This window comes from Ceratotherium simum, chromosome 2 (genome assembly GCF_057802395.1).
Source record: "Ceratotherium simum simum isolate JZ-2026a chromosome 2, ASM5780239v1, whole genome shotgun sequence".
NCBI classification, from domain to species: Eukaryota; Metazoa; Chordata; class Mammalia; order Perissodactyla; family Rhinocerotidae; genus Ceratotherium; species Ceratotherium simum.
Window position 1 is genome coordinate 1,913,269 of NC_141901.1, and position 20,942 is coordinate 1,934,210.

At 54.5% G+C, this 20,942-nt stretch overlaps 1 protein-coding gene across 2 annotated transcripts; it reads right to left on the reverse strand.

Annotated features, from left to right (window-relative positions):
* Positions 1-13,140: 13,140 nt before the first annotated feature.
* KLHDC8A (kelch domain containing 8A) lies at positions 13,141-20,239 on the reverse strand. 2 transcript variants are annotated; one of them, XM_004425120.3, is made up of 6 exons: positions 19,942-20,239; positions 19,010-19,604; positions 16,167-16,331; positions 15,711-15,926; positions 14,996-15,097; positions 13,141-14,203 (listed from the first exon to the last, which is right to left on the reverse strand). In XM_004425120.3, exons 2-6 carry the CDS (start codon positions 19,383-19,385, stop codon positions 14,010-14,012), a joined length of 1,053 nt encoding a protein of 350 aa, XP_004425177.1. In that variant the 5' UTR covers positions 19,386-19,604; positions 19,942-20,239; the 3' UTR covers positions 13,141-14,009. The 2 variants fall into 2 exon arrangements, with proteins under 2 accessions (XP_004425177.1, XP_087293270.1); XM_087437144.1 differs by having other exon boundaries at positions 15,840-15,926; positions 19,942-20,236.
* Positions 20,240-20,942: the final 703 nt, after the last annotated feature.

Sequence of the window (20,942 nt, forward strand, 5' to 3'; positions counted from 1 at the left end):
ATTAGCAAAGGACTATCTGACATAGACAATCTGACAATCTGACTATAGAGGTCACCAAAGTATTTCTCCGTCCTGTATAATTTGCTTCTCTCAAGCCAAAATCAATCAAGTCACTTGACCACTTCTTTAAGGTCATAAGGCGGAAAAGAGGATGGAATGGAATGGAGCAGTCTCCAGCCAAGTGAGACGGCTGGTGGAGAGCTGTCCCAGGGTTCTGAGTTCACCTGTCTTCAGTTAGATCAACCTTAATTGGATCCCAGAAATGCGGTTCTGGAAAGTTCTTACCTCTTCATCAAAGAAGGCTTCTAGGGTTGAGTGGGTCCCTCAAGACGTGGTGAAATTTATGACGTGTCGGAGGGAGGTGGAGAGAGCCAAAGGGAAATATTCATTCATTAAAAAAATATGTCACACAGCTGTCATTTAACTTGTGTCCCTAAATCTGTAAAATAGCTGGCCACCCAAGGTTTTCCTCTCTGTGATTTCAGAGGCAAGAGGACTGGTGGTAGGTCACAAGGTTTGGCTTGGTTTTTTACAGCCTAGAGCGCTAGATCCAGAATCTCCATTCTGAGTGTCATTTAGAGTGAAATGAGAATTTTCATACTCTCTCCTCCTCCCTCTAAATGTGGAGCGCAATGGGGAGAAAGGAACATTTCCCCTTGAGTCTTCATGATGACCCAGTCTTGTGAAGTGGGTATTCTTCTACCGAAGGCCACACAACTGGTAAGAAACTGGCAGAGTTGGAATTCAGACCCCCCAGGAGGATGGTGCCTCCAGCTGCATATTCAGGGCATGCCGAGGACCAAGACGGACTAGATCCCCAGGGACTGAATTTTTCATTTAGTGTCTGCCCTCTTTCCTACTCCCACTGATCCTTTGATCCTTTCTAGTGTGAGTTAGGGGTGGAAAATGGGGCTGGAGAGGACCTGCTTATGCAGGAAATCAACCCCCTTCCCCATATCTGGAGGGCCATAGGAGGTGGCAGCCAGTTTGGCATTCTTCCCTCTATGTGCCTCCCCTCTTGCTCTGGGTTATCTGTGAAAACAGAGTGAGACTCAGGTAACAGTTCCCTTGACCTGCTGTTTCCTTTCTCCCCCGAGATCTGCGTCCATTCCTGGGGGCCCAGCTAGCTGGGCCATCCACATGGGTTAGGGCTCTCAGAGGAAGCATGGGTAATATAAGTGTAAGCACAGTGCCAAGCGTTGGGAGACATGTTTTCACCCTAACACCAAGCAGTCCTGAGGCCTTTTACCAATCACTTATTCATCCTATAAATACTGGTGCCCACTAGGTGCTGGGCCTGTGGATATGAGGAAGGTGAGAAGCTGGACATGGTCTCTGCCCTCAGAGAATTCTCAGTCTAGTGAGAAATGAACAACAAATCCTAGACAGAAGATGTGTCCATGAGGCGGAAGAACAGAGGCCATCAGGGTGTATAACAGGTGGGAGCCCTGGCCCAGACGGGAGGAGGTTGGTCAGGGGCAGCTGCCTACAGACAGGGCCTTTAAGCTCAGACCTGAAGAATGTGAGACAGTGAGCCAGATGAAGCAACATTTCCTCATAAGTAAGATGAAGAATTATATAGATGAGCCTAAGATTCCCTCTCAGGCTGAATCTAGACTCCAATGAGGCCTTCCAGGTATTGCCAACAACTAGTGCACTGCTAGGCACAGAACAGGTCTCAAGAGAGGCTTAGGAACCAGAGGAAGGCATGTGCGATGGAATTCAGAGACTGAAGTGACAGCATCCACAGAGGACTGATTGCCTCCATTACCAGCTGAACTGGCGATGGCAGGAGGGGTAGATCTCCCGCACCTCTGGGACCTTCCCCACCCTCACTTCAGCTTCCTTTGACCAGAACATGAATCCCCATTTAGGGGGCAAGACATGGATGACCAAAGACTTCAGAGAAAAGAAATCTCCCCTGTTCCAGCCAAGATGCAGCCTGGCAGCCCCCGAGGGACTACAGGACAGGGCTTTAGTGACCAGTAGACCTGGCTGCTGTCTGTACACAGCAGACAGGCAAGGGAGGCAGATGAACAGAGCATGTGACTCGGAAATGATCTTAGCTACTGAAACTCAACTCGCAAATTCCTTACAGAGAGACCTGGTCTGTGGCAGAGTGAGAATGCTGGACAGGGAATCTGATTACGTCAGGCGACTGGCTGCCGGCGGATCTTGGGGAATTCCTGGATCACGTGCTCCGATGTGCCCGGGAATCCGAGCTGAGCGGAGCCATCTCAATCCTGCTGGCCCCACCATCCAGTCCTGGGAGGGGGAAGCCTATCCCTGCCCCCTGCCCAATGGCTGACTGCTATCTGAAGGGCTCTGGGGATAACCATTCATTGGGCCAACTAGGTGCCACACTTAGGAACAAGCGTCTGTCCCAGTCCTTACACACTTCACAATCTGTGTGAGTGTCTGTGTGGGTCCAGCCTAGTAAAGGGAGTGTTAATGCAGCTCAGAGTAAGGACTGCTGTGAGGTGTGAAGTGCATGGTGCTGGTGGGAGGGCAGCGAGGGACCCCAAGTCCCTGCTTTGGGGGTGAACTGGGGGTGGGGGGTGAAGCAGGTCTCCTGAAAAAGAAATACATCTAAGATAAGTCTTGAGGGGTGACTAAGAATTAGTTCCCTTCTCTGAGGAAGTTTACAGTTTAGTAAGGAAAATAAGAGAAATATACAAGTTACCATATAATCCAAGGCAGAAAGTAGGAAGGCCCTCAAGATAAGTTCAAAGTGCCAGGTGGGGCTGAAAGGATGGGTCTTATTCTGGCTCAGGGGTTTGAGGGAGGGCCTCACAGGAGGCCACTTGGGCCTTGAAGGGAGGGTGGGATTTGGTACACTGTGACGGAAGGCCTTCAGGGATGGGGTGGGTGGTGGGAGTGAGGGGAGGAGCTGCTGAGAGAGTAGTGGGGCAGGAGAGTAGAGAAGGGCCAGCTGAGCACTCTCGGGATCTGATGAGCAATATGGGGGCTCCCAGGCCCTAGAGCATCTCCTCCCTTGGGATTTATCTCAGCATAGATGCCTAAGCCCCTCTTTTCTTTTCTCTGGGAAAAGGGATGCTGCAGGCTGGGGGGCTCAGCTCATCATCCACTTCCAGCCTGAGACCTCAACTGTTATATTCCCTTTCCCCAGAGCTCTGAGGATGAGTTACAGCCCTCAGTCACTGCCCAGGTGGTGGACAACATGGCCTTGAGGGTGCTGACCTTCCCCTCTCAGGGGCTGATGGAACTGCCTGGATAGGAAACTGCACATTAGACGTGACCCTCCAAGATTGGGGGATGGGAGTCCAAAGAGGGGGATGTAAATTCTGGAAGTCTCTGGCAAATTGGGATGCTTGACTCAATGCTGCCCTCTTTTGAGTGAACTAAGCCTAGCAAGTGTTATGGGATGCCCAAAGCTTGACAAGTGGGGTCTGCGTAGGCAATTGGTTCCTTCAATGAGCCAATCATTCGTTCCTTCATTCATTCATTCAACATGTACTGAGAAACTACAATAACGGGTATAATAATATCTAACGTTTATTGAGCCAGCCCTGGTTCTTAGACATAGTGTCATGTCCACGACAACCTAGCCCTAGTTGGCAGTAACAGAGCTGGGAGGCAAACTCTGTCAGTCCGACCTCACAATTTGAGTCCTTATGGATCGAATTGCCTTGTGGTGCCCAAATGGGCTTTGGAAGTACAAGATGGAACTAGTGAACTGCTTACAACCTAAATTCTAGTGAGCCTTACCAGGAGTTTGGGGAATTTTGTGTTGCACACACTGAAAACAGTCCCCAAGCTCTGGATTACAGTGGGAAATTGAATGTTAGCCACAAGCCAGGCCTGGGAGGGATGTGACCCAAGGAGAAGCTGGCTCTTCTCCAAGCCAGAGAGCTTCCCTGTCTCCTGCCTGGAGCAGCAGGGAGAGCACGCACAGAGGGACAGGAGTCAGGAGTCCTGGGTTCCAGCTTCTCCTTCACGACCAAACCACACTGTGTTCAAGGCCAAGGACTTCCTATCTTGGGGGCCATTTCCCATCTATGAAAAAGGATTGGGACAAATCCACTCTGAGTCCCATTTCGACTCTACTGTAACTTCTCTGCAGTATTTAAGTAGGGACAGATTAGAAATCTCATCACTCTCGTTCTTTCACCCACCTGGTCACTGCTTCCTTCACTACAGAACAGTCAGGGGCCCCTTTCCCTCTCCCACCCCCAGACTGGCATGATGTTTTTGGCTCGTGTCTGGCAGCCAGGGCTCCAGGCTTGGCTCTGCTCTGCCTCTAGTTGATTGTGACTCTCCCTCATCTCTCAGCAACTCTTTGAATAAGAATTACTCTCTCTTATACAGCTAAGACACTTGTTGTGTGCTAGCCCCTGCATGAATGAATTCAATCCTCGCCACAGTTCTGTGAAGTGGTGCTAATATAGATTATCTCCATTGCACAGATGAGGAGACTGAGACAGAGACAGAGAAATTAAATAACTGCCTGTGCAGGGTCACAGAGCTGGCAAGTGGTGGAGCCAGCTTGGAGCCCAGGTGATTTGGCTCCAGAAACAGTCTCTTGGCCATCACACTCTGGCTGAGAAAGAGTTCTTGATTTGCCCAAGTCTCATGTCAACTAAGCTTCTCTATGTCACGGCTTACTCAGCCTGAACTGTGCCTCATGACTGCCTCGTGGGCTTGCTGTGGGCTGGAAGGAGATGTGAGGCTGTCAGATTGATGGTTTCCTAACTGTTGGCTTGGGGTTTCGCTGGGATCTGGTCCTCCCAAGTCCCTGCCCCCAAGTTCTGGCAGAAACCCAAGTGTTTGTGTGAGGGGTACTATGACAGCAAGGGGCTTATCAGATTCCCTAAACTCCAGCTGATATGATCGGAGACAGAGGACAGTTAAGATAAGCTCAGAGCTAGGAAGTGGTCATTGAAACTGCCCAAGGCTGGAGCTCTGGGCCGGGGGAGGGAGGGAGCTGCCTGACTTGGGGGAGAAAAGGAAGGGCCTTGAATTATGCTCAGTGTGGTTTTTAAGGCCAGAACACCGGTATTCTGAGAGTCAGGAGGTAGGGTGGGTGGATATTTGTGTAGATTCAGTCTAGGGCTTCTGGTGTTTTGGGAAGGGTCTCTTTACCTTACTGTAAATGGCAAAACAGAAAGGTCTTTCTGTTTTTCTGCCCCTCACTCCTATGTCCTTTTCTCAGTCTCTGAGGTTGTGCACTTCCACTGCTGTGGGGTTGGGAAGTGGAGGGGGCGACTAGCGTAAAGTTTTTGTGGGATTCATCCCCTGGCACCCAGAGTCGCCAAGCACTTTCCACAACCCGGCTGTGTGGTGGCTGTCAGTCGTCCGAGCTCCCTGATGGACTGAGATGGGGTACGAGTAAACAAAGATAACCCCCCATCTTTACAGGGGTCAACACTTTCACACCCACTCTTTTAGTGGTCCTTCACTGACCCTGTGAAGTCAGGGCCTTGTGTTAGATCCTGGGGTACAGAGGCTGTTGATGCAGATGAAGCAGGGGTCCATGAGCCTCAGAATGACAGTCAGAGGATGGGGCTCCATTCCTAGCTCTGCCCCTTGCTGGCCACCAGGTCTGGGGAAGGAGACTCAGTCTCCCCAGGCCTCAGTTCCTAACTGATCAAATGAGACCCTGAACGTGGAGGCTCTTTATAAACTGTTAACAGTTCCCTAGCAGCCAGGCATTTATGGCAGTGAGCACTGTGGCTCAGGGCTCCATACTTCATACTCCATTTAAATGCTGCGCCCTTGAAGGGGCTGAATGTCTTCTTCCGCCTGGCCCTGCCTCCACAGCTGCCACCCTGCACTCAGGGAGGCCCAAGGAGGACCAGGCAGGCAGGGCATGGGAAGTGTGCCCAGGAGGAAGGAGGGAGGAAGGTCTGCCCAGTGCCCCCTCTCTGCCCCGTGCCTGGCTCCCACTGGCAACCTGAGCCCTTGGCCTCCCAAGCTGATTCTGGAATGTAAACCCCAAGAAAAGCACATTCTTTAGCCAGGTCACCAGCTCCTGGCCCTTGGTAAGAGCAGGTGGGAGCCAGCATTTCTCTTGGCCCTGAGTGACACTGGCACAGTCTGGTGCTGGGGGCTGTTGTCACAGGCCTGTGCTCATAGGCTGGTTGTCACTCATGCTTATGAAAAGCCCCATCCTGACTCCTGTCAGAGCCCCTGGCAAAGGGAGAGGGGACCCAACGCGTGAGCAGGAGGATTTGAAATACTGCTGATTTCCTGGATCTGGTTCTTTGTGCCAGCCACAGGCTGCAGATGGGCTCAGAGGAAGGGTGGCATCGTCAAGGTTACTCTCAAAGCTAGTGCTGTCTCTGGGCTCTTTGATTTCCGACTTCCATTCAGTTCCATCCTTTGCTACCCATTTATTCCCTCCGGCTATTTGTCACACGTTTAGACACCACATGCCCAGCACTCTGTGATGCTCTGGGCCTGCAAGGGTTAACAATCTTGTCATGGTCCTGAGGAGGACCAAACAAGTTTTGTGTGTGGGGTGAGGTGAGGAGGTGGGGGCTCGCATTCACCAGGCACACAGGGAGGGGGCCTTCTGGGTGGAGGGGACAGGGAGGCGGGCAGCAGGGACACGTTGGGGGAACTGCTTGCTCCCAATGGTCTCCTGCAGGGAACACTGGGCAGAGGTAAGGAGGGAGCCTTTGTGAAGGGCCTTCGAGGCCGAGACAGAGGCTGGGAATCCCCTGGAGGGCCCGGGGAGCTGAGGAAGGGTGCTTAAACTCCATAACGCTGGTCAGATTTGTAGATGAGAAAGATTTCTGAGAGCGCAGGGGATCTAGCAGCAATGTGGAGGGTGGGGGAACAGCAGTGGGGAGGCTGTGAAGCTGTCCGCAAGCATGATGATGAGGGTCTGAAGCGAGGCAGTGGCTGTGGCAATAAAGAAGAGAAGCGTGTGGTGAGAAGAGCAAAGAGGAGGTGGTCATTTACCACCCGGCTGAGCCGGCTTCCTGGAGGTGCCGGGAGCGGAGGACTGAGGTGGAGTAAGACGGGGCTGGAAGCGCAGCTCCAATCCAGTCCCTTCTCCCACAGACGGAGACACTGGATATGGAGGGGGAAGCCTGGGAAAGGGATTTCTAAACTACTATTCCCTTATAAATGTTTGTTTTTAAGAATGTGAACTGCTAAACCGATATTAGGACCAAGGCCCATTTTCTGTTGAATGGGAGGCAGGGTGACCGCAAAGTCCTCCTCTCATCCTCCAGATGACGAGCAGGGGGCCACCTTCTGGAGACAATGAATGGAGCCTTAGGGCTCCCTAGCCCTGCTGGCACAGCCACACCCTCCCTTCCAAGGCTGACCAGAGGAGGAACCCGGACAGCCCAGTTAGAGCCCAAGCAGGCCAGAAGTTCACCGGCTGCAGGCCTGGAGCTCCTCACCCGCTCCTGCTCCATGTGCAGCAGTGCGGAGGGTGAGGGGCGTGACGGTGATCCCAGGAGCCTGGGGGAGACACACTTCTCTCTGAATCCCCCAGAAAACCCATCAACTCTCAAGTGTCACCTCAGGCATCAAGTCATCAGACACTTCCTGGCCTCTAGCCCCTCACCCCGCTGACCCTCTGAGTCATCTGCCAACTATTTCCTCTTTGGAGATGGTAGCTGGCTGGGAGGTTTTGCATGAAAAGTCTGGCTAAATGAGGAACAGGGACTGGGGTGCTAGGATCTTCTCCCAGTACATTCCCTTAAGAAGCCATCCACCACTCACTCAGCACACGGTTATCAAGGACAGCTCTGTGCCAGGCATGACCGAGGCGCTGGGTATGTGAGGGTTAGTGAGAGAGGCCCGGCTCCCAGTAACGGAGCTCAGGAGCTCCTGACAACATGCGGAAGCCAGGGGCCTCCTGTGGGGCTGTTTCCTCATCTGTAAAGCAGGCTGATTTCAGTCTTTCCCAGGCTCATAGGGATGTGAGGGTGCACAAGGTCCCTGCAGCCATTGTGGCAAACTGTGGCTCGGGGTCCTGGAGAGAGGGGGCTGCAGTGTGAACTATCCAAAGCCACAGGTGCGCCTGCACTGGTGAGGACCGCAGAACACTGCGGCTACTCGCCTCCCACGTTAAAGGATTCTGAGCCTGGGCACCCGCTCTAAGTGTGTGTGCCAGTGAGTGTGTGTGAGTGTATGAGGCTATCTGCGTGAGTGTCAGGTGTAAGAGGATAAATCTGTGCATGAACAGGTGTGCATATGGGTGTGAGGTGTGTACGTGAATGTGTAAAAGTGTGAGGTGCATGTGTCTGAAGTGTGAGTGTAAGGGTTTAAGGCGTGTGTACGTGTGAGGGATGTTGCAAGAATATGAGGCAAGTGTGAGGCATGAGAGTGAGGTGTGTGAGTTGTGTGAGTGTATGAGCATGAATGATTATGTGAGTGTAAACATGAGTGTGCACAAAAGGTGTGTCTGTGAGAGTGAGGGGTATGTGGGTGTGTGAGATAAGTACGCATGAGTGTGTTGGTGAGGTGTCTGGGTGTGTGTGAGCAAGAGAGAGAGGGAGGCAGAGAGGTGTGTGTGTGTGCGTGTGTGTGTGTAGGGGAGGCCGGCTGGCCTGGAGCATGCTGGGTGGAGTGCAGGAATGGAATACAGCTGCACAGGATCTGCAAGGAGCTGACTCGCTCGTGGCAAGAGGAACATGTTGCCCCCTGGGCTGTGGACAGTAGTTTCTTGGTGCTCTGCTTCATGCCATCAGGAAACACGGGCTCTGGGGGTTCTTTGAGCCAGATACACACCTGCCTGGGCAGCTCACAGACACTGGAATATTTGGGGAAACAGCCCACAGTTTAAATCATTAAAACAAAGGGTCATATCATGAGGGAGAATCCAAACCCCACATGAATTTAACCCAGGACACTCTAGAGACATTTTGCCTTTCAGCCAGCTGGCCCGCCACCCTTTCGCCAAAGATCATCTCTTCCTCCTAGGTCACTTCTTGCACTGTGGGCCCCCAGGGAGGGGCGAGGGCTGAGGCGCGGCCAGAACAATTGCATCACACTTATGTCGACCTTCCCTCAAACCCTTCTTCTTGAGGCATCAACCCATTATTCAAGGTCTGCACAGACTCCAACTTGCCTCCTAATCTCTTTTGACACCACTCCCCACTCCTCCACTTGGCACCCCAAGTCTTCCTTCCCTTGAGGCCCGGTTATAACAGATGGCTCCTCCGGGAAGCCTTCCCAGATTAGCTCAGACCTCAGGGGACTCTCGCTCTTCCCGTCTCACTCATCCCTCCATTACATGGTGTTGTAAGTTGAGTTGTATCCTCCCAAAGAGATGTTGACATCCTAACCCCTGGTACCTGTGAATGTGACTTTTTTTGGAAATAGGGTCTTTGCAGATGTAATTAAGTTAAGACGAGGCCATGCTGGATTAGGATGGCCCTAATCCAATGACTGGTGTCCTTATAAGATGAGAGAGATGTGGACAGAGACACACAGGAGAGAAGGCCATGGGAAGACAGAGGCAGCCATTGGAGTTATGCTGCCACAAGCCCAGGAACACCAAGGACTGCTGGGAGTCACCAGGGGCTAGGAAGAGTCAAGGAAGCTCCCCACCCATCTCCTCGATCTCAGACTCCTAGCCTCCAGAATTGAGATAATCAATTTCTGTTGCTTTAAGCCACCAGTTTGTGGTATTTTGATGCGCAGCCCTAGGAAATGAACACACGTGAAAACTTTTATCTGCCCAACCTGCCTGGGTCCTTTTACGTGCCTGTCTCTTCAGCTCTTGCCTGAGTCCTGCCTTGTGCCATCGTGTCTGCAGCTGTTTAATTCCGACACCAGGCTCCTGCCTACGCAACTGTTTGATCTCCCCAAACTGATACCTCCTGTTCTCCTGTCCTCTGGAGCTGAAGGCCTTGGGCTCGAGGCTTTGGTCTGCTCTGAGCCACTGGGGGCATGGGTGGGCGACTGACCTTTGCTGCTATTCCCCTTGTGGCAGAGTTCAGAGGGGCAGTGGGGGTGTTTTGGACTCCTCCGAGCTGGGTTAGAATTTCCTTCCCATCACTTACTAGCTGTCCCACCTAGGTTAGTTGCAGGGCTCCCAGTTGGTTCTCAGTTTCTTCTTTTATAAGACAGGGGTTGGAAAAGGCCAACTGTATCCCACCTCCCATGCAGGATCTCTACGGGCAGAAAGCCCAACGCAAACGCAAGAGATTAGAAAGAAATTCTGGAGAAAATGAAGCAATGGAGGGGAGGGGTTTGTCTACTCTCTGTGGTCTCAAACACTCCTGGCACTCTGATTGCCCAGCAGATGGCCCTTCCCCCAGAGGAGGCCTGGAAAGCTCCGCCCGCATGGTTATCCGAGGATTCCAACACCAAATGGGCTCCCTCTGACCTTAGACGGTGCCTTCATTTTCCTCAGAAGAGGAACTCGGAATATCCCGTGTTCCAATGGCACAAATCTGATCATGATGCTTCTCCACTGGAAAGCCTTGATTTGCTCCCAATTTCCCACACAGCTAAAGCCCAGACTCCTTAGCAAGGCACGTAAGGCCTTTCCTGATCCACCTGCACGTCCAGCCCCGTCTCCCTAGAATCTCTGCTATGTGCGAGCTGTCCCCCAAACAAGCTAAACCCTTTCCCCCAGGAGGCTTGAGAACACCTCTACCTCTCCTTCAACAACCAAAATAATAAAGCAGCTGCTCACCTAACAGCTGCGCATCATTCACATACAGTAGGTAGCTCTTCACCTCACAGGGAGGCCTTATTTTGCCCATTTTACAAATAAGGGGTCAACAATGTCCCCAAGCTCAGTTAGCACACGACAGTTATGATTTGAACCTATCTCTCTTGCTTCAAAGCCGGGGCTCCTCTTCTGCCTGGCTGGTCTCCCTCTTCTTTCAAAATGCAGTCGAGCTTTATTTTCTGGAAAGCTGCCCTGACACCCTCCATTCGTTTTGGCTCTCTGCAGCCACCGTGGGTGGGCACCTCCAAGCCGCACCAGGAAAGGCTGACACTCGGCTCGTCAGGTGGTAACTGCAGATGTAGCCCCGGCTCCCTCCCAGGACTGCAGCTCCTGGAGGGCAGGCATCCCACACCCAGCCAGGCCAGGCACATGTTGGTGTTCCAAGTGGAACAACGCCTCAGAATAGCCAACAGGATGACAAAAACAGAAGGGAACTCTCCTGGGATATACACTGAGGAACACTCACAGGGCGGCCCTGTGGCATAGTGGTTAAGTTCTGTGTGCTCTGCTCTGCAGGTGTGGATCCCTGGCACCGACTTACACCACTCGTCAGCCATGCTGCAGTGGCGACCCACATACAACTGGCTCAGGGACAGTCTTCCTCAGCAAAAAATAAAACATAATAAAAATAAAAATTGAGGACTATTCTCTGCTCATTTCGTGGTAGGAAGCCTTTGCCAAACTTTCCTTGCTAATCCTCACACTCGTTCCTGGGGAGACAGTCTCCATCCCCCCAGGTTGGACACCTTGAACCCATTACACAGGACAGTGCAGCCGATTTTCCTGACTTCCTCTGTGCTGTTTCCTTTGAGGCAATGCAGTGCAGCGGTCACAAGTTTCACAATCAGACTGGTTCAGGCACGTACTAACTTGTGACCTTGGACAAGTTATATAACCTCTTCAAGCCTTCGTTTTCTCATCTGCAAAATGGGACAATCCTACCTACACCTCCTAGAGTGAACCTGAGGCTTGAAGCAGGTGCTTCACTACCTTGTGTGATGGCATCATCATCGCTCATGTTTCACAGACTGGAAAATGAAACAAGAGAGGGGAGGGACTTCCCAGAGTGGACAGTGACGGCAAAGCCTGTGGGGTGGAGGGGACTGAGGACTGGAGCCAGGCCGCCCGACCCCAGATCCTGAGCTGCCTCCACGGCACCATGAGGTGCAGACCACGTGGTTTGCCACTGACTCCTTATTTCCCCGGCTCCTCAGTGAGGCACCCCCAAGTCTTCCCAGAATGGACCTCCAAGAGGCGAGTCCTCAACAGATAGCAGCTCCAGCTCTGAGTGGCCCTCACAGGTTCCAGTGGCCAATTCCCCATTCTCACAATGGGAAGAACCTTTTAGGGCTGGCTGTACTCTTAAGGTTCCAACCATTTTTAAATGCTTCAGTCCCATCCCCAGATCTAGTACCATTTTATGTGCTCGGAAAGCACCCCCAAGGCTTGGCTTCTTGGGAAGGGTGGAGGGACCCCTGTTTGTAAACACCTTTTTTGAGGAGGGGTCTGGGCAGTGCAGAAAGGCAAGTGGAACGGGGAGACACGACCAGGGCTTCCCCTAATGTGCCGTTCCATCCCTTAGAGGACCCGCAGCTCCTCCAGCCCCTTTTTCTAACAGTTACTTCAGGGGGCTGAACGGAAATAGGGGGTCCAGAAGCAATAGGGAAGACTTCTCTGCAGTCTGCTCACCAGGGGGCACCCGTGGCCAGAGGAAGCCTCAGGTCGGATGGGAAGGAAAGGCTGGGCCAGCAGGTGGCAGTGCCCTCCCAGGGCCCAAGGAAGGGAAAAGTCCAAGCACCCAGAGGAAGAAGAGAGAAAAACGCCTCTCCCTTAAAGACCCAGGTTCCACTTGTCTGTGAAGGTTCAGGGGAGGTATCAGCCTCCTAGGAGGCTCCCCCCACCTTTCAGATCTGGACAGGCCGTCCTTCTCTGTTCCTGCTTCGTGAGAAACAATTATACCATCACCTCGTTAAGGGTCATCTGACTTCCCTATAACCCCTCCAGGGCAGGTATTCTTTTCATCTTTGTCTCCCCACTGCTAGCACAGCTTTTAAAAAGAACTGGGAATCAGAAAGACGTGCTATGTCAGCTAAAAGTGGCAGGTTCTTCACGTTTTTCAATCAGTGAGCAATTCTCTTTCTACTTTGGGCAAGACAGAAATGAGCTTAAGCTGAATGAATTGAGGCTAGCCATGAGGAGTAAGCTGATAAGAAGTCAGTTAATGAATGCCACCTTTTCTTAACATACATGTGGAACCTCAATGCTTAAGAGAAGGAAAATACGCCATTTTACTAGGAGTGAGGTGACTGGCGGGGGAGCGATGGTTTGAGGTGGAACCTCCTCAGAGGGACTGGCCAAGAATAGGTGGTCACTTGGGGCCCTATTTAGCCTGAGAATGTCAGAGGGACTGTTTCACGGGGGCCCCTCTACCCATCTAGACACTCGTCCACCCCACCCTGCACGAGGGTGCCAGAGAAGATAGGAATATAGATTTTAATCATCGTGTTGCTGCTGTTAACCAGAGTGCAATTAATCCATCCTTTGTGGATTGTGATGCCACAGTGTAAATGAGAAGGTTTCACACAGAAACACTCTGGGGCCATTGGTGACAAAAGGGCCAGGCCTCTGGTGGCGAGGGGTGGCAGCAAGAGAAATAGAGTGACGAGAAGACCCTGGGCAGGGAGGCAGCTCCTCCTCCATCATCACATTCCCATCAAGGACCCAGAGAGGTGTGGGTCCTTCCTGGCCAAGGCTGCTGACCTGGACCAGTCCACGTGAACTCGACTTCCATTCCAATTCAGCTGCCTCTAGCTCCAAGGCCAATTCTTGCTGAGTAGATGAGGTCCAGGGCAGGCCCACAGTTGACCGCCAAATGGGGTAGACCAAGGGAGAAGGGAGGGGTTTGGGAAGCCCCCCAACCCCTCTTCATTTTCCCTCCCCAGAGACCTTCAAACTAGCTCAGAGCTGGGTAAAGGACAGCCACAGCAGCTCATCCTCGGGGTCAGAACCGCCCTACCTACCTCCCTCCTCCCCTGGAGATGGGGAGAGAGGGCACTCACAGGAGGGGAGGGAGCAGATACTCCTGTGCCTTTCTCTGCCTGAGCAGTGAGGACTCTCCCAAGGTCAGCTGAGCTCCAACTGGGGCTGGTGGGGTCATCAGGACTTCTCACGGTTTCCTGTGATTGGTAGGATTTGGAGGTGGAGGGAGGTCACTTAGAGCCCCAGGACCTGACCCCAGGAGCTGGCATCCTGGGAAGTAGCCCAAACTGCTTTGATGAGACCATTCCTCTTGTCAAGAGTGGGGCGATCTGGTCCAGGACAAAGGCGCTGGATCTAGGGACAGCTAGGAGTCAGAGACACACAGGGCTTCCACCGCATCGCTCAGACCCTGGTTGACGCCCCCCACGGCCAGGAGGCAGTTCTTGATGATAATGCTGGAGCAGGCACAGCGGGGCGTGGGCATGGTGGGGAGGATCTCCCACTTGTTCTTCCCCGGGTGGAATGCCTCTGCCGTCTCCAGGACAGTGGGCTGGTTCCCTGAAAGTGCCAAGGGAACCAGACCTTACAAAGGAGTCCAGCCACCAACCCACGCCCCGCAGTCGCCCCACCTCCCCCCCACACCCTGGGACCACAAGGAGAAGCCAGGCAACCACAGTTTCCTTGGCTGCAGAACTGCTCCTTCTCCCCACCCTGGGCCAATAGCTTCTGTCAAACAGCCTCTTTGCCCATCCGGGCTGGGAGCTCCTTTCTTACGTGGGTAAGGTGCAGTCTGTCTACACTGAGACCACTCTGGGTGTGTGCAAGCCCTGCTGCCCACACATCTCTCCCCTGTTGATGCTGGGGTCCCACTTTCAAAATGCCACTAACCCTCTGAGAGACTTGAGTAATACAGCAAATCTTGAATTTATTAGAGTAACTTATTTGATCAGATTGCTGTGCTATTCTGTGACAGAGCTGGGTCTCCAGGCAGAAGAGATGGTCAGAGACAGAGGAACAAGGCTGATCCCTGCCACACTTTTGTCTCCAGTTGTTCCTGGACAGGGGCCCAGGGAGCTGCGCTCAGCAAGCCTGTGTTCCATGGTTATCGGCATGTCCCTTATGCTCTCCGGGCCTCAGATTTCACCGTGTAACGGAAGAGAAAGACCACAACTGGGGCCCATACGTGGACATGGGAAGTCCAGGCTGGGAGGAAGGGAGTGTTGTGAAGTCTTTGGAATGAAGTGGTATGCAGGCAGAGTGCAAGGAGCCAGCACCTCTCCTGCTCCTGTGGAATGCCAAGGATCCACCAGCACCAGAACCACAGTACCAGCCTGGAAGCTCCATCCTTACCAAGTCCTCCAGCCACTACGACCCGTCCACTCAGAGAGCCGGCCACAAAGTCTGCCCGTCGCTTCTTGAGGAAGAAGGAGCGTTCCATCTTCAGCCATCCCCCTATAGGCCATGGATGATGGCAGGACACATAGAGAGAATTAGATGCCGATCACCCCGCCACAAACACACAGAGGCCCACACGGCGTTCACCCTCAGCAGCGTCTCCACCCCGTCTACCCCCTGTGCTCAGGGCATACACAACACCTCCTGCTGTTTGAAATGACCCCTCTGTGGCCTCCAGCCTCTCCCATGCTTGCTGCAGCCAAGAAACTATAATCCCCTACAAGGAATCTCCTTGCTCTACCTCTGTTCTCACAGGCTCTATGCTGGAGAGAAGGCTAACGAGAGGCGTGGGCATGGGAGTCAGGATGCTTCTGTTTCTCCACGAGTAAAGAGCAGGAAGAAGCCCTCCCTCACCTGGCCCTGCCCGGATGTTGTAAGAAGAGACAACAGGTGGAAAAGGCTTTGATAAAACAACACACCACCCAAGGGAGCCCTGTGCCGATGAAAGAACTGGACCCCGAGAGTAGCCCTGGACCAAGAGGGGTGCTCAGGCTTCTGAAAGGCTCACCCAGCCAGGTAAGGGGCCCTGGGAGGATGGGTGGGATGGGGGTAAGGTGGTGGGAGTTGGCCAGAAGGGAGGTGGGCAGCCAGGTGCTGGTGCCCAGCTCACCCTGGTCCATGTCAAACACGTCCATTGTCCGGAGGAACTTGGGCTGCCGGTAGAGCCGACCCTGCCGCAGGCCCCCCAGGCTGTACAAGCGGTCATCCAGGGTCACAAAGCTGGAGAAAGCCCGCTTACAGGGAATGGTGGGGAACTTGGTCCAGGAGCGAGTTTCGATGTCAAAGACTTCGAAGGCATTGACCGCATACTTGGACTGTCGTCCCCCTGGAGGCCAGAGCAGGGTGGGGGTTGAGCGGAAGAGTCAGTCCCTGAGGCCAGGGACCGGGTTTCCCCCTTCTGACTGCTACCCAGTCATACAGGAAGCTCCCTGAAGGGTGGGGCAGCATGATCACCCCCCAGTGCCAAGGAGATGCTCAGCACACAGGCACTGCTTCCCACGGGAACTGACCCAAGTTCAAGGGGGCGCAGGAGGGGTAGATGTGAGACAGATTAACCCATCCTTACCCAGCACATAGATCTTGGAACCTCGGAGGAAGGAGGTGGCAGCATATCTCGGGGTGGGCATGGGTGCTAGCGACACCCACATGTCCTTGAGCATGTCATAGTGTTGAAGGTGGTTGTGTGGATGGAGGTCCAGGCCCATCCCGCCTGCTGCGTACACTCGGTAATCTAAGGAGAAAGGCCACACACAACCCTGGGCTCAGCTCACGGACACCGTGGGACAGGCTCCTTCGCACCCATCACCTACCACAGCCAGGCTCTGTTAACTCCTGGAACATGGGCACTGACGCCAGGCCAGGTGCCCAACCACTGCTCTGCAAGAGTGAGCCATTTACATGTCAGTGGGGTTGATGGCACCACTCAAAGTCCCTGCCGTGCTGGAGCCTGGGTTCTGGCCTACATGCCTTAGCCTTCCTTGGTGCGCAGCCCTGGGCTAAGCCTGAGACACTGAGCCTCACATAGAGGGTAGACTGCGGGGGAGTCTCGTGCCCTCCATTCTCCTCCTTCCTGGGCAGCCAGGAAGGGCCTCTCATGCCCTGCAGGAGTGGCCTGTGCCCCAGGCACTCCAAGGCTGGAACTCTCCGGACCTAGCAGGAGCCTTGGGAAGGAGGTCAGCCCTGCTATCACTGGCCCTGTGGGACACTGGACTGCTGCTGGTTCTTTCTTTGTCTGTCACCCCTTGGGGGAATGCCATCCTCCCTCACACCCTGGGAAGCCTGCGGGCGCCAGGAGGCACCCTGCACTAAATGGGATAGGGCTAGGGGTGCACGAAAGTGAGGATCTGGGGAAGAGAAGACTGGCCCCTTTAAGAGCTCTGAGGAGTCCCCTTCGTTCTCTAGTGCTCTTGGCTGCAGGTGGCCTTTCAAGGCTCTTCCCTCTCACACTGCTCAGAGAGGACAGGCAAGGCATCTGCGTTTCTCTGGGCCTCCCCCCAGTACCTCCTGTGGCCTGTCAAGGACATAGCCCCCCACCCCCTCCAGGCCCTCTTTTTCCCAGCGACCCACCCCTACCCAGGATTCTGTCTCCAAGGAGCCAGTCCTCACCACTTCTAGCTCTAAGATGCCTTTATTCCTCAAGGGTATTACAGGCAGGAGTCCTATTTCCTTCTATTTTTCCAACCTTACTGAAAAAAGGAAAAAAATCCCAACCCAACCCTAGCCTCTGGCCAGGAGCTGGGGCCTAATGAGGAATTTACACAAGCTCCGCCTCTCCCATCCCTGTGTCACCTGAAACACCTCCAGCTGGGAACCCTCCCATCCACCCAATCCATACTACCACCCCCGCCCCATTCTTACTCATCCTTTCAGACTCACCTGGGTGTTCCTGAACTGCAAGGCAGGGCCAGCTCAGTGCTTCCCATGCACCTGCACTGGCCAACTTGCCACACCTTACTGAAATAATCTTTGTCTGTTTCTTCTAATAGACTGTTAGGTCCTTGAGAATTTGTTAATCTGTGGCCCCAGCATCTGGTCAATGCCTGACACACAGGCATGTAAATTCTCATTACACTAACTGTGAACCCATTCAATGCCATAGGTAAGAGCACACTGGATCATCACTTACTAGCCGTGTGACCTTGGGCAAGTCAGTTAACCTCTTGGGGTCTCACACTGCTTCTCTCTAAAATGAAGATAACAATAGCACTTATCTCATCAGGATCAGAGAGCCTAATATACATAAAGTAGCTACTGGTAAGGACTCAGTAAATGTTAGTTCTTCATCTTTCTGCACTACTGACTTGAGGCCTGGGGATGGAGGAGTACTCTCTCTCTTTCCCCATGGGCTTCCGTGCCTTCCATCCTTCTCACTGGGAGTTCGTGGAGGGCCCATGAACCAGCCTGCTCTGAGGGATTCTGCCTTCGAGTTTCTCTCTGGTCGCCTTCGGGCTCCTGAAGGCAGGGATCAGATGTGCCTCTTTCCTTCCTCCCTGAGACCTAGAACTGTGCCAGGGACAGAGCAGGTGTTCAAGAAATACTGGTTCCTGATCTAAAGTAGACCCAACAGGCAGCCAGGATGGTTTTCCAAGAGAGATAGGGAAGGTTGCACACCACCAAGCCTGTCTGCTCTGAACTTGGGGTCTCCTAACTCCTGTTGGACCGTTTCTCATAAAACCTTTTGTGTTTTAGCAAAAGAGCTTTCGGAGCCCCGTCTCTGCTCTGGGCTATGCCAGACCCGAAGAGGAAATGAGGAGCTTGGAACAAGTGAAATGAGAACCATAAAACCACGTGGTCAGCATGCTTAGAACTTAGTGAACCTGGGCAAGATGCCACAGGAGCACAACCCTCAGGAACATTCCGGGCTCCACTCATCAGTATCTCTGAGATTAGGAGGCAGAAGGGGAAGTTGAGGATGGGGAGAAGGCCCTGGAATCAGGTCCGAAAGCACTCCCAGTGGGGCCTGGTGATGGTACAAGGAAAGAATGAAGAGTGAACATCTCCAGGACCCCAATTATGCATGTGGAGGTGGTGGCAGCTACAAGGCAAATTTCAGGGGTTGGGGTGTTGTGGGTCACTCTGCTGCATGAAGGGTTCTGCAGAGACATTGCACTGAACCTCCGGCTCTCCCCACGGGCAGGGCCTGCCCAGTTTGGTGGCAGGAGCCTAGTGGAGTGCAGCTCTAGCATCATATGGAATTACTAGACACTTCACTTGCTGAGTCTCCGTTTTCCCATCTGTAAAATAAGGCCAGTGGGTTTCCAGTTTTAGTGTATACTGTAAGGATTAGATGGGATCAGGAATGTGATAGTCGGCCCCCAACTCAGTGTTGGCTCCAACCCCTTTCCCTGTGCGCACCCCCCCCCCCCAGCCCTCTTCTCTCTGCCCACCCTCAGCCCTGGCCCCACTCGCCTTTGGCCGTGACAGAAATGCCCATGGCAGCCTCACGCAGCACACTCCTCTTCTTCCACTTGCCCTCATCGATGCTGTACATTTCCACGACCTTCAGAGGCAGCTGATTGGTGCCCACGCCCCCAATCACCATGATCCGCTTCCCCAGGGCGGTGACGGCCATCCCGGCCCGGGCTGTGGGCAGTGGGGGCAGGGCGGTCCACTGGTCGGCCTCGGGGGAGTAGACCTCAAAGCAGTCCATGGGGACGCCGTTGTCGTCACATCCCCCGATGGCATAGACCTGTCCCCCGGTCTCCAGCAGGGAGCAGTAGACCCGGCGGCTGGGCAGTGGCGCCAGGCGCTTCCACTGGAAGTCCTTGACATTAGACACCTCCATGGCAGCCCCGGGGGTTCCGCCCGCCGCGCGCCCGCGGAGCGCCAGGGCGCCGGGGCAGGTGCGCGCCCGGGGGTCTGCCGGCTACTCCGCGCCCGCTCTCGTCGCCTCCATCTCGCTCCCCTGCGCCGGCTCCCCCCGACCCCTGGCAAGGGCCCTGACGCCGGCCAGCGCTTCACCGTCCCTCAAGACTCAGCGATCCGGTGGCGTCCACGCCTGGCCCTGCAGGAGGAATGGGGCGAGTCAAGGGCAGTCGGGGCCACGCGCCCTCGCCTCCTTGCGCGCGCGGGCGGGCTCCCAGCTCCTCGCCAACTTGAAAGGGAGGACGCGGCGGCCGAGGGCGCCACCCCCCGGCGGCATCACACCCCGCGCCGCTTTGTCCCCCGCCCCTCCCCGCCGGCTGGTCGGGAACCCGCGGACAGCGCGGCGGGCCGGGGCTTTCTGGGGTGCAGGCGCCTGGCTGCTTCCCGGCGAAGCGAGGAATTGCCACCTTTCGGCGCCGACGCCTTCCTCCCTCGCCCCCTCCCCGCACCCTGCCGCCCACGCCCCCGCCACTTACACAGCCAAGCCTGGCCGCGCGGCGGCGAGCGCAGACAGCGCATTCATTCCCCGAGAGCGGGGAGCTCCCGCCCGCCGGCGCGGGGACAGGGGAGAGGGCGCTCTGTCCTTCCCCAGTCCGCACACCGCTGTCAGACTGGCAGATGAGGAAAATAAATGAGCAGCAGGAAGGAGAAGCGAAGCGGCCGCTGGGGAGGAGGCCGGCGAGCCCGCTCCACACACATCCCCACCCGCAGCCGCCACACCTGTGCAGGAATCCGCGTGCGCCCCGCGGCGGGGCACGCCGTGACCTCTTTACATAAGCCCTGGCGGCGCCCGGCCCGCGGGGGACGGGGTGGGGGAGGGCCGGCGGGAGACAAGGGAGACCCCTTGTCTACAGGGTCGGAGAAAGCGGAACCTAGAGCCAAGTACGTACCAGGTGACTGGACCAGACTCCCTCCAGTGTGGGGGTGGGCGGTTTGTGAGTGTTTGTTTTGGATGAGGGGGCGGAGAGGCCAATTACCCAGTTTGTCTACAGTACACTGACCCAGTTCGTGACAGGCTGGCTCAATAGCCGGCTTTGCCTTGGGGGAGGTATTATCAAGTGGTTCAACCTAATAGAAACAAGTTATGCGGGTGTGACACAGGCAGACCTGACACAGGGGCGTGCAAACAGAACGTATACACCCACGTGCACACATATGCATAACTTGCACATCACTCTACCCCACCCGGAAGTAGACATATCCGCGGAGAAACTGACATGCACAGATGAGCAGACGCACAACCAGAGACACCAACATAGAGAAACGCAGAGGCAGTCTCTCCACGCCCCTCCCTTCTTCCCGCGCCTTGGGAAGGGGAATCCAGTGGGCCCTCAGCGCCAGCACACAGGGCTTGCCAGATTAATTCTTTCAAGCTCCTCTCTAATAGCCTCTTCAGGACAGTAGTCCCCAGTGACAAAGCTGCTCATGACACCAGTCGGCCACCTGGTCTGATGGACTGCAAGTCCCGCGGTCCTCC